At 44.5% G+C, this 12490-nt stretch overlaps 1 protein-coding gene across 1 annotated transcript in view; it reads right to left on the bottom strand.

Annotated features, from left to right (window-relative positions):
* The window catches only part of LOC112107408 (adenylate cyclase type 10), a 73963-nt gene extending 72358 nt beyond the window's left edge, over positions 1-1605 (bottom strand). The window contains exon 1 of the mRNA XM_026656116.1: positions 1461-1605. Within this exon, the coding sequence (XP_026511901.1) occupies positions 1461-1605 (145 nt within the window). The remainder of the gene's footprint in view (positions 1-1460) is intronic.
* Positions 1606-12490: the final 10885 nt, after the last annotated feature.

The raw sequence follows: 12490 nt of genomic DNA on the forward strand, positions 1-12490 counted from the left end.
TCCTTCCCCCACTCCATTTGACCCTGTTTGCCATGAGATCATGCTGACTCTTCTGAGAGAGGGGGCAGAGATCCAGGGGAACATGCTAAAAAGCATTAAGTCCTTTCTAGGGAGTGATGGGAAATTGCTCGTCTCCCATCAGACCTTTCACTTGCAGAGTGCCACAAGGATCAATTCTCTCTCCAGTCCTATTCAATACCTACAAACTGCTCAGACAACAGGGACACAAGTGCCAGCAATATGCAGATGACACACAGCTCTGCTTCTCTTTCCGCATATACATATGACTATACCCCTACCACCAAGATGGCCCAGTGCTTGGAGGAGATCAGTTCATGGATGGAGAACACCTGATTAAAGCAGAACCTGAGCAAGACAGAGGAGATGCCAGTGGGTAGAGGCGTTTGCAATCACAGTGCAGTCTCCTTTGGTTGAAGGTACACATCCATCGTTGGTCAATTCAATCTGTAGTTTAGGAATGCTCGCTGATGATACAATCTCACACAGTAGCATCCTCGAGTAACTTTCTCTACAACATCCAGTTGTCTAGGAGAGACTCATCCTAGAGAATGATGACCTGGTCTCTGTTATATATGCTTTCCTCACCTCCCAGCTGGGCTACAGAAATGCAAAATACCTGGGCATAAAGCCTTCACACCTCAGAAAACTGAGAATGTGGCAGCACATCTCCACAGCAACACAAACTACCACAACCACATCAAACCTATCCTCCCACATAATACAAAGTCAAGTTCAAGGTCCCAGTCCTTATCTTCCAGGTACTCTTTGGCCTGGGCCCATCATATCTAAAAAATTGCATAAAGTTCCAGGATGGGGACGGCAGTTGACAACTCTGCTCTGAGCAGCTGCTGCACCATCCTCTGCTACTCCTGTCCCAAACTCTTTTGAGCCTAAAGACGCCAATTCTGCAAAACGGTCAACGTAATAAAGACGAAAGTCCCTAAGCCATTTCAGCTGTGACTTCAGCTAGATTTGGGCCCAAGTCTCCCATTACCGCAGACAATATCTCTTTTAAACCTTCCATGTACTAAGGCTGGGCTTTTCAGAAAGGCCTAATAAGGGAGTTAGGACTTGTCTACACGGTGAGTTACTGCACAATAAACCAAGGTGTGACTCTACAGCATACCAGCTTGCCACCCAGTCACTCATCGTATGGACACTGCTAAGTCGTGGATATAGCTTAGCATGCTGCTGGTTGAGAGCACAGTACATCAAGCCAAACTCTGGAACTTTTCACTCTGGTGTAGCATTGTCCACACACTGAGTTAGTGCATGGCAAGCTGGCAACCTATTGATTTGCACCCTGGCTTGCTACACAGTAATTTGCCATGTAGACAAGCCTTTAGGCACACAAATCCCATTGATTTTAAATGGAAGTTGGGCACCTAACTTCCTTGGGCCCTTCTGAAAATCCCACCCTTAATAATCTCTCTACCCACCTGAAATGTCTGCAAAAAGCAATACTCCATCAAAATTCTCAATGAAAGGCACCTCCTGGGAGAAATCACCATATACGATGAGATCGGGGACATGAGCTGCTACTTTCCCAATTGTAGTGCTGTCACTTGGCTTTCTTTGCTCCATTTTGGCAATGAATGCAATCTGCTGCCCAGGGTCCTGCAACACTGATGGATAATTCAATATATGATCCTCCCATTCAGGGAAGGAGGTGACTCCCACTAGCCTGCCATAACCGTGATCACTCTTGTGATGATCAGACAGCAGCCCCATCAAGGACAGGTCACAATTCACTGACGGAAGGGTCTCAGCCAGTAACATTCTGTGTATATCACAGTCTACGTAGCTACAGTTGCTAGGTGAGACAAGCTTCCTTCATTAATGTATTTTAAACCCATTTACACAGAAATGGTGTGATGGGGTATAGAAACCCCACACGAATCTGGGCTGTTGTGACTCTTGGATCTACAAGAGGCTCTCCTCTTGTAAACTCAAATGTAAAAAGTATGTAAAAGTTCTTAAGATGTTACAATAACCATGAAAAATAGGTCAAGTTGTTTACGACCCTGGATGTTGTAACAAGTCCAAAAGAACCAGACAAAGAAGTTGGATGAGTTTAAACCAAAAAGGTCATGTTGACATAATCCAAGAAGTGTTGAAATTATGATTGGTAAAAACACAAGATGTGGAACCAGAAGTTAATTGTCCAAAACTGGTGTGATGGATATGAGGCCTAACTGGTGAGAGGGATGAACTATGACTCTCACTTTTCCTCTTTTTGGGTTCCTTAAAAAGAAACAGTGAAAAAAAAGACACGATCAGTTCCGTTCAGATCAATTCAGTTCAGCTCTCCCTCTCATCTCTCATCTCACCACCTTGCATACCAGCTCATCCCCCGATCTGCCAGCACTGCAACTCATCCCAGCTCACCTTGACTCATCGAAAGGACTTTCTTCCTGAGAGGAAGGCCGGCTGGCCTTAATCTTGTTCGAGGTACTTTGTTTTCACCTGTGAGTGCTGAAAGTCATCACATGATCATGACATCCAATCCTCAGCCCATCAGTGGGGATATCCGATTGCCAGTACTGCAGAGGAATGTGTAAGAGCTTGTATTGTTTTCCCGTCCCCTGTTGTGTTATTTTGTAGCCCCCCCCCCCTTTCTATCTCTCAGTCTCTTGACTGTTTATCAAATTCTGAAGTCAACTATGGTGTATTCATCCAAGCCTGATTGTCTAAGAAGAAAAGATCCAATCAGATGAGGTCCCTGACCAAATCGTAAACCAGGATCCAAGCAGCAGGTGTCATGGTTGACTTGCCAACCAAAAGCACCCACTCATAACTAACCAGCAGTCCAGTGTTTCAAAACCATCAACAAAAGCCATATTTCACCCATCTTTTCTATCCTCTCTGTTCTCTACCTTGTGTCTGTTAGTTAAGAACAGGATAAGTAAATGCACTCTACACATCAAAACTGAGAGTAAAATTAACCCTTTACTTTTCATCAAAGAACAGTTGTTCTGAAAATATGAGTCTGCTATTTTGTCTCCAAAAGGAGAAGGGCTTTCAAGGTTTTGCCTAAGTTTGTTTTGCATAATCATTCAACCACAGTTTGACTATAAATGCCTGTTTTGATTTCTTGTTCTTTCTTGTTTTTAATCAATAAACTTTTAATTTAAATAATACTTTTGGGTGTTTGCCAAGTTACTGAGTAAAATCAAGCCCTCTGTTTAAAATAACCCCAAGCCTATCTATCCCTGTTTGAAGTTGGACAGTGAAAGAGTTTATAAACACCTTTAACTCTTTGGGCTTTTGAGATCAATATCCATACAACAAGGCCCAGTCCACCCCACCCTGTAACACCTCAACCAAGTGTCAAGCTTCAAGGGAGGAGGGAGAACCCAACTCAGTTGTTTCCTGGCTGGAAAAGAGAGCAAGTCTGAGGCTTTCACGGTGTGAGAGATTGGTTGGGGCCAGAAACTGGGGAAGATAGCTACCTACCAAGGCCTGCCTAGGGGAAGGGAAGGGTTTATGCTGCTTTGTGTTTATTTTGGACTTTGGGCACCCCGATAAGGTGGAACTGTTACATGACCTAGCTGAAGAGCTAAATCCCTTCAGTCCAGAAGATGTTTGAGACTGGGTGGAGCAGTGGAGGACCAGGAGGGAAACAGAGGCAGAGCCATGGCCACACAGTGCCATGCCATGAGGGGGTATAGCAGGAGGACATGTCGCCACAGATGGTTAATGCCATGAGACTCTGATGGTCTTTCCTTTCAAACTCTGGGCTTGCTATGCTTCCCAACTCAATAGTTGAGTAGAAATAAGGAGGCTATATTACCTCTGTATTTGGCACTGGTGTTACCGCCAGTTCTAGTATCCACAAGTCAAGAAGGATGTTGAGAAATTGGAGAGGATACATTGTTCAGAGAAGAGTCATGAGATCGGAAAGGGATAGCTCAGTGGTTTGAGCATTGACCTGCTCAACTGAGGGTTGGGAATTCAATCCTTGAGGGGGCCATTTAGGGATTTAGTTGGGGATTGGGCCTGCTTTGAGCAGGGGGTTAGACTAGATGACCTCCTGAGGCACCTTCCAACCCTGATATTCTATGATTTATGGATTGGAAAACATGCCTTCCAGTGAGAGGCACAAGGAGCTCAATCAGTTTAGTTTAGCTTTCTCTTTGTTAAGGGGAGACTTGATCACAATCTCTAAGTACATACGTGGAGAACAGAAATTTGATAATGGGCTCGTCAGTCTAACAGAGAGAGGTGTAACAAGATCCAAGGGCCAGAAGCTCAACCTAGTCAAATTTAGACTGGAAAAAAGGTGCAAATTTTGAACAGTGAGGGTAATTAATCACTGGAACAGCTTACCAAGGGTTGTGGTGGATTCTTCATCACTGGCAATTTTAAAATCAAGATTTGTGGGTTTCTAAGAGCTATGTTTTAGTCCAAACAGGAATTAATTCAGGGGAGTTCTCTGGCCTGTGTAATACAGGAGGTCAGATTAGATTGTCACAATGATCCCTCCTATCCTTATAGTAGTCCTTATATTTCCTTCAGCTCTCTCAGATGATACCTCTCTAAGTGCTCTCTCCCAATTTCCCCAGACTGCAGCCCCTGCAGAGAAGCTACCCATTTGCTGCCCTATTGTTCCCTGTCCCCTTCCAATAGAGACAAGGAAACGAATGGGAGTCAGAGGGCTGACTAACCTCTGTAAAAACCCTCCACACAGTGTCCTGTTGCCTTTCCCATTGTGACCCATGAAGATGTACTGTTCCCCCTAGAGAACTTCTCATAAAGACCATCACCAGGGGCTACCCCTGTACATAAAGACCTGCTGCTCTAGAGATACCTCATTTGTTGTCCACCCTTTCAGAGAATACTCAGGCTGTGACCACTCTGACCGGAAAGTGCCTCTCACACACCTGCTACCCAAGAGATCTTGCTCAGAAGGGTCCCCCGACAAACCACACACACATAGCAATGACCTTTACCTGCTATTTCATGCCGATCCCACCCAGTCACATGCTAACCCCCCAGAGAATTCCCACATGGCAACCACCGCTCCAGTGACAGTTCCTAGACACTTAACAGATCTCTGGGCAGTGCAAGTACAGCGGTACGTATGGTACACCATACCAGCAAGATATTTATAGCCGGTACAGCGTAACAGAAAGACACAGGAGGAGCCGGTGGCTCCATGCCAGCAGCTCCTCTGGCACGGCTGTACCGCCCCCAGCCCTTCCCCCTGCCCTTCCATAGAGCTGCGTCTCCTCCATCTGTATGGCAGCCCAGCTGGAGGACAGGGCTGGGGGCGATACAGCCACCAAAGGAGCTGCCAGCATTCTGCTCCTTTCCCCGCTGCCCCTCCCAAACTATCTAATGATTATCAACATAGACTACACACACAAACTAGGTTAAAAAGAACATGATTAAGGTTGCAAAGTCAAGCACTCAAAAATTATGAAAGCCAGAATTAAGAGGTCAGACTTAAGGCAAAGAGGGTAATATTTTCAAAAGTACCTAGGTCCCATTAACTTTCAATAAGGCACTTAAGTGAATTAGGTGGTTTCAAGATAGGACTGGACTAAGGCTTCTAAGTCACTTAATTTTCTCTGACTGAAAATGCATGTGAAAGCCTCCTTTGTATGGTCTACGTATTCAAGGAAGGGAAACAAAATATACACACTCACACAAACTTCCACTGTACATATTATATAAATGCAAGGAAACACTCCTAAGCACTGTATATGGGCTCTTAAAAATGTAAAATGCACATAGCCAATGTCCTACAGAAGAAGGCCTTGATCCTAAATAACACATAATACAATGCTAAGAGGTGCTTCTTCACACCAGTAATTGTTTGAGTAAGGGTTTGCGGAATCAGACCCTCAGTAAGAAAAGAACAAAAAAAAGGAGCTTGGAGGCTGGTGTTACTACAATTCAGAGTTGCGTTGGGTAACTCAACTATGCATTCTGTAAGCCCCTGTGGGTAGGAAGCTTTCTTTGTCATTGGTCTGTAAATGCTATACACACCTATGGAATGTGTAAAGAACTCATATTCATAGCAATAACGTTGATGAGAGACAATGCACTGAGCCTTTTACAGGAGTGTAAGAAACCATGTATACTATTACAGGCACCAATACAAAAGAGGATTGCAACAGATGACTGGCTGCATCAGTTTAAAATCCCAATGCAACAGCAGTGCGAAACTGGGGGCTTTGGTTATTTGTGTTTAATAATAGATATATATTTCTTGGATGGGGAGAGCGGTTAATCCGCATATTCAAATGATAGATTTCATGTGTGTGTCTGAGACATTCTGGTGGGGGACGGGAGGAGAAGGAGCAGCCCTTGCTAGAACAGGGAGGGATTTTCCCAACAGCATCATGCCTGCTGCCAGACAGGGGTGAATGAAGAGTTGAAAGAAAAGGCAGAAGCCCTACATGTCGACTAAGGCAGCTCTCATTCTCTTCTCTATTGGGCTTTGCTGCCTTCTAGCAACACTTTGTGTGTGAAATAAACAGGAGGTTTTGTGTTTCCCCGGTGGGACTAGTGTGAGAAGTGCAGTTAAACTTTAATGCTGTGCGTGAACATAACCAGGCCGATTGCCTTGGTCCAAGAGCACCTCTCTTCTAGCTGGGAGGGAAATAAGAAGCCACCTGTTCATGTGAGCCACTGCCACAGATACAGAGGAGATGGCTCAGATAAGATGGATGTTCCATGCATCCAAACCCATCCCACCAACGAAGGAGGACTAGAGGGCAGCTGCAAGGGGAAGTAGGAGAAATACAGTATCAGGTGCATAACAATTAGCAATATACAGTCATGGGGTACTGGAATGTTACATGTCTGTCTTGATTTACCATTAAGACAATAGTGACATGTGAGAATTCACCTCTCATATTTAAGTAGCAATTTTCCCCTCCATGTTTCCAATGTCAGATGTAAAAGCTTAAGAGTGCAATGTATTAAAAATAATAGCAACCCAATATGCTTAGCAACAGAGAGAGAGCTTACATAAACATGCAATAGCATTCTTTCTTTAAAATGCAAAAACTTTTACATTTGTTATGTGTCTAACTGGAATCTTTACAGTACAGTCTTTAGCATTACTTCTTCCATCACAATCATCAAGAGAAGGTGCCCTTTGCGGGAAATAAATGGTCAATCTCACCTAGTAAGCTAGTCAGAGCTTTGACACACTGCATGTGTTCTCTCATCTGAAATTATTGACAAACTGCCCCTAAGTACATTACAGCCACAACTAGAATCCTGCTGTCCTCCAATAGAACGGAAGAGTAGGTGTGTGGGTCATTGATATCTTTTTTCCTGTTTCTGTCAATGCAGTGGCGGATTAATGATTTTGCCGCCCCATATGAACTTGTTTTATTTTTTTTACAAATTCGTTTGAACTAAAATAAATCTAAATATCATTAAAATAATTGAACATTTACAAGTTTTATTATAAATAAAATTACAAGTACAGCGGACCCTCGCTTGAACGCGCGTCTCTATAGTGCAATTTCGCTTATAGCGTGGGACCGCACATGGATCCAAAACTGAGAACCACTTAATTTCTTCCTTCTGGTCATATTATTAACGTTTAGGATTCTCGCGAGTATGATTACTAAATGACGTCGTGCCGTCATTGGCGGTCTCAATACGCGCTGTGATTGGTAGAATCGCGGCGTCACTTATGCCGCGATTTACAAAAATGCTGCTATTATAAATTTGCCGCCCCTGCAAATTTGCCGCCCTAGGCCTAGGCTTTGTCAGCCTAGGCGATAATACGCCGCTGTGTCAATGGCTAAGTGGCATCCATCTGTCCCTCTTAGTTCTCCACTGGGGTCTTTATGTTGTATAATTTCAAAGAAACTGCAAATTTCTGGCAGGAAAACCTGGAAGTCTCCAACATTAGGTCTTTGACCTTACTCCCTTAGAAGTTTTGTTTGAAAGTTCAGAGTTACTGTGATGGGGTCTACTCACCACAGAGGCACCTCCTACTGGCCTTCATGGAGAATAGCTCTGCCAGCCGGTGTACCCTCTTCAGGTGGTGCCTCTCTTGTCATCTTCTCCGCCTGCAGACCTACCTGCAAGTACCGTAATGTCCTCTTCATGACTCGGCCTTCCAGCCAAATCAACATCTGTATTTCCCCTTTCAAGCCAATTCCCCAGTGGCAAATGGCAGAGACCCAGGCCTGCCCACTACCCTGTGTCCTGACCCAGGAAGCCTGTGGATAACAGACTCCTGCTGCATCTCAACTTCCTTCAATGCTGCTTCAATTCCCTGGGCCACTTCCCCACAACCTCGGTCCTTCTTCGCTCCCAACAGCCAGCCAGGAGCTCCCTCTTGATCCCCCATCCCTGCCAGCAACTGCTCTGTCTGCAATGCTACCTTTGCTGCAGCCTGTTAGGAACACAATCCTCCCTCCTTGAGCTCCCCGCAGCAACTCAGACTGACTCTGCCCCTACAGCGCCTATTGTAAAAGCCCGCTAGGCCCTGATTGGCTGCTCTGTGCAGACTCCCTCCAATTGACTGCTTCTTGTGAAGCCTTCGTAGGCTGCGTGGAGGACTCACCTCCCCTGCTCCTTTCTGGGATGGGGTATGGCAGGCCCCTGAGGCCTACATTAACCCCTTCTATGCCAGTGTGGGATGAACACCCCATCACAGTTACCTTTTCAGTTCTGCTCCCTTTTGCTGAAAGAAGTCATGGTTATCTCATCGTCACCTACACAACATGATCCCATTCGTATCTTATTTCTGAACACTGGGAATTATTTTTCTTTATAAACAAGTGTAAGGGGGAGGCTATTATGTTCCCAGCATACGTATAGAAGTTAGATAAAAACCTAAATATTCTTTCTGGAAGGCTGCAATGTAACATGACTTTATTTTTTAAAATTCAGCACAATAACACATAAGAACCCGAAAACAGGGAGAGACAAAGCAGGCTGCTCCCTAAGGCAGAGACACACCACTCAACCCTCCTTGCTTTGAGCTGGTTCTTTCCACAAAGACTCTGCTTGCACGCTTTCACACAGAGCCTCCTAGCAGGGCTGCCAACCTCAAAGCTCAAGTTTTTGCCAATCACATGTCAAAAGTACCCAAAATCACTGAGGTTGGCACCACTGCATTCTTCCACACCTGTACCCCAAAGCCCCCCCCCCCAGGTGAGTCTGGGGTGTACACACAGAGGCTGTAGAATCCCTGTTTCCCCTACCCCATCCCTGCTCCCGCGCTACCCTCTCCCTGCTGCCTGCCTCACTCTTTGTTTCTTGCCACAGATTGACAGGAGAGCAGCTCCTGCCACTTCTGCTGGCTCCTCAATGAAAGCAAACAAGAATCATGGCAACAGCTGTGGGTAAGCCACCCCCCATTGCCCACATAACTCCATCTACTGAGTCTGCCCACACGCACCACACACATCACACACCATTGGCTGTGCGAGAGCACCTCTTGTAGCCCCTCAAAGGCTTGCAGGTGCACTGCCCTTAGCACCCACTCAGATTCTTCCCATCAGTCATCCAGCCCAGATTACTTCAAACAAAATACCCCACTTCATGGTTCTGATTTATTAATACTCCCTTTATAGAGCACAAACCACTTCTTTAGTGTGTCGAGTTCACACCCATTCTGGGGCCATGTAAGAGTCCTGGTAGATTTCCTCCCACTGTTCAGGAGGCCCCAGCCCTCCTCCTGGGCGCTGGGTGGTACTGTAGGCCAGCTGTAGGGTCTCCTCCAGCTGGCCCTTTTCCTCCCAATTAGCCCTTTCACCCTCAGGCTAAGAAAGTTCAGCATAGAGGCCTCCCCACAATCTGGTGTCTCTCTTGGTATGAAGGGAAAGGCAGCATATATGCTGGTCCCCTTCCCAAAATTCATCCCAATTGGCTAGGAAAGAGGGGAGCTTGCTTCAGCCACTCTGCAAGACTCCCAGTCCTGGCCCCTTTAAAGAAACAGTCACGGTTCCCCCCAAAAAACACTACTTGTTCCTGAGACCACTTCCTCTTGGTCAATATATCTTATTTCCTAGATTCTTGCTTCCATAAGAGCTCCCAAAATCTTAAAGGGCCATGCAATGGGACTGACTGCTAGGCCCATCACAAGCTGCGAAGAGCAAGCCACCAACCGACCCTAATGGGGCCATATCCTCCATCAGACAGTGGCCTGCTTTGAGGAGAAGCGCCTTGCCCTCGAAGCTGAAAAGAGAGAGAGGAGGACAGAAAAATAAATAACTTTTTCCCAGCATGCAGTTGGCCTACCACAAAATGTCTGTACCTACTGCGGGCGGATTTGTGGTTCCAGGATCGGACTCCTGAGTCATCTCAGGACCCATATGTAAATCCGTGGTAGAGTTCATCCTCGAAATCGAGGGATCACCAATCATCAATCAATCATATTACTCTGTGTGTGTGTGTGTGTATAAACCATCAATGTAAAACAACCACCTTAGTGTATCCAAATATTAACAAATCAAGTAAAGTAGTTTATTAATGTATGGAAGGCCATTTCTAAAAAAAATCATTAAGGATTCAATATTGCGCCATTGAAATCAATGGGAGCAGAATCAGGTCCTATAGTATCGCCCTCAGGTTGCTTTTCATTTTGACTCTTACAAAATGAAAAAAAAAAGAAAAGGAAAAAGAAATTACTCTGAGAATCAGTGATGCAAATGCCCAGAAGTAAACAACCCTGTGTGTATTTTCCAGTATTACCTCCTTTATAATGGCACTTTGAGAGCTACTGATGAAAAGCTCATAGAAGTGATCATGAAATGAGAGTGTTTCATGATTCAAAGGAATGGAAGGAATGAGAGCAGCAGAATAAAGACAACGGACTTCAAAAAAGCAGACTTCAATGAACTCAGAGAATTGGTAGGTGTGGTCCCCTGGGAAGAGTATCTAAGGGGGAAAAGGAGTTCAGAAGAGGTGCCAGTTTTGAAAAGAGATAATATTAAAGATACAACAGCTAACAATCCTGATGCAGAAAAAAGATGGGAAGAATAGGAAGAGACCAATATGGCTGCATCAGAAGCTCTTTAATGACCTGAAAATCAAAAAGGAATTGTACAAAAAGTGGAAACAAGCACAAATTGCTATTGATGATTTCAAAAGAATAGGGCAAGCATGTAGGGAAAAAATCAGAATGGCTAAAGCACAAATGAGTTACAACTAATAAAGGACATAAAAGGCAATAAGAAGTTCTAAAAATACATTAGAAGTAAGAGAAAGACAAAGGACAGTGTAGACCCATTACTTAATGGGGAAAGAGAGCAAATAATGGATGACACAGAGACAGCTGAATTATTTAATGCCTTTTCTGCTTTCTACATTTACTAAAAAGGTTTATTACCAGATGCTTCCCACAATTGCTATTGACAACAAGGGGGAAGTAATGCAGATCAGAATAGGGAAATAACAGGTTAAAGAATATTTAGGTAAGTTAGATGTATTCAAGTTGGCAGGGCCTGATGAAATTCACCCTACATAAGGAACTAGCTGAAGCAAACTCTGAACCATTTGCAATTCTCTTTAAGACCCTCACAGAGGGCGGAGATGTCTCAGGGGACTGGAGGAAGTCAAACATAGTACCTATCTTTAACAAGAAAAGGAAGACCCAGAGATTATAGAGCAGTCAGCCTAACTTCAGTTAAGGGAAAGTGGATGGGTCAGCTTTTGTGGCCTGCATCATGCGGGAGGTCAGACTAGATGACCATAATGGTCCCTTCTGACCTTAAAGTCTATGAGTCTATGAGTCTATGATTGTTAAGCACTGGAACAGATTACCAAGGGAGGTTATGGAATCCCCATCATTGGAGGTTTCTGAGAACAGGTGAGACAACACCTGTCCAGGATGGGCTAGTTATACTTAATCCTGCCTCAGCGTGGGAGGACAGACTAGATGACCTCTTGAGGTCCCTTCCAGCCCTACATTTCTGTAAAAGCAAGGAATAATAAATAATAATAATAATTCTGGTACACCTCTATCTCGGGAGCCAAAAAATCTTACCGCGTTATAGGTGAAACCGCGTTATATTGAACTTACTTTGATCCACCGGAGTGCGCAGCCCCACACCCCCCGGAGCGCTGCTTTACCGCGTTATATCCGAATTCGTGTTATATCGGGTCGCGTTATATTTAGCATGCTTTAGGAAACTTCCCCAAGATAAAGAAATTTCTATAACAGAGAAAATATGTTACACTTTCCACCCAATTTTTTTTTTTTTTAAACAGAAGTCTCAAGAGTCTGTTCTTCTATAGTAACTTCCTGCTGAGTGGGTTAGGTCACTTCCTTCTGAATCAACACAGTGTTACAACTAACTAGCGGTGTATTTTCTAATTTTTGAGGTCTTGACTTTGTAACCTTAATAATGGTTTTAATTTACTTTTTGTGTGTGTAATTTAACATATATATTGCAGTAGCTCCTAAAGGCCACAACCAGGTTGGTCCCCACATCAGTTGGCACTGTGCAAACACATAATAAGTGACAGTTCCTGCCTCAAAGAG

Source organism: Terrapene carolina, unplaced genomic scaffold (genome assembly GCF_002925995.2).
Source record: "Terrapene carolina triunguis isolate 2854851 unplaced genomic scaffold, T_m_triunguis-2.0 Scaffold212, whole genome shotgun sequence".
Lineage (NCBI taxonomy): Eukaryota > Metazoa > Chordata > Testudines > Emydidae > Terrapene > Terrapene triunguis.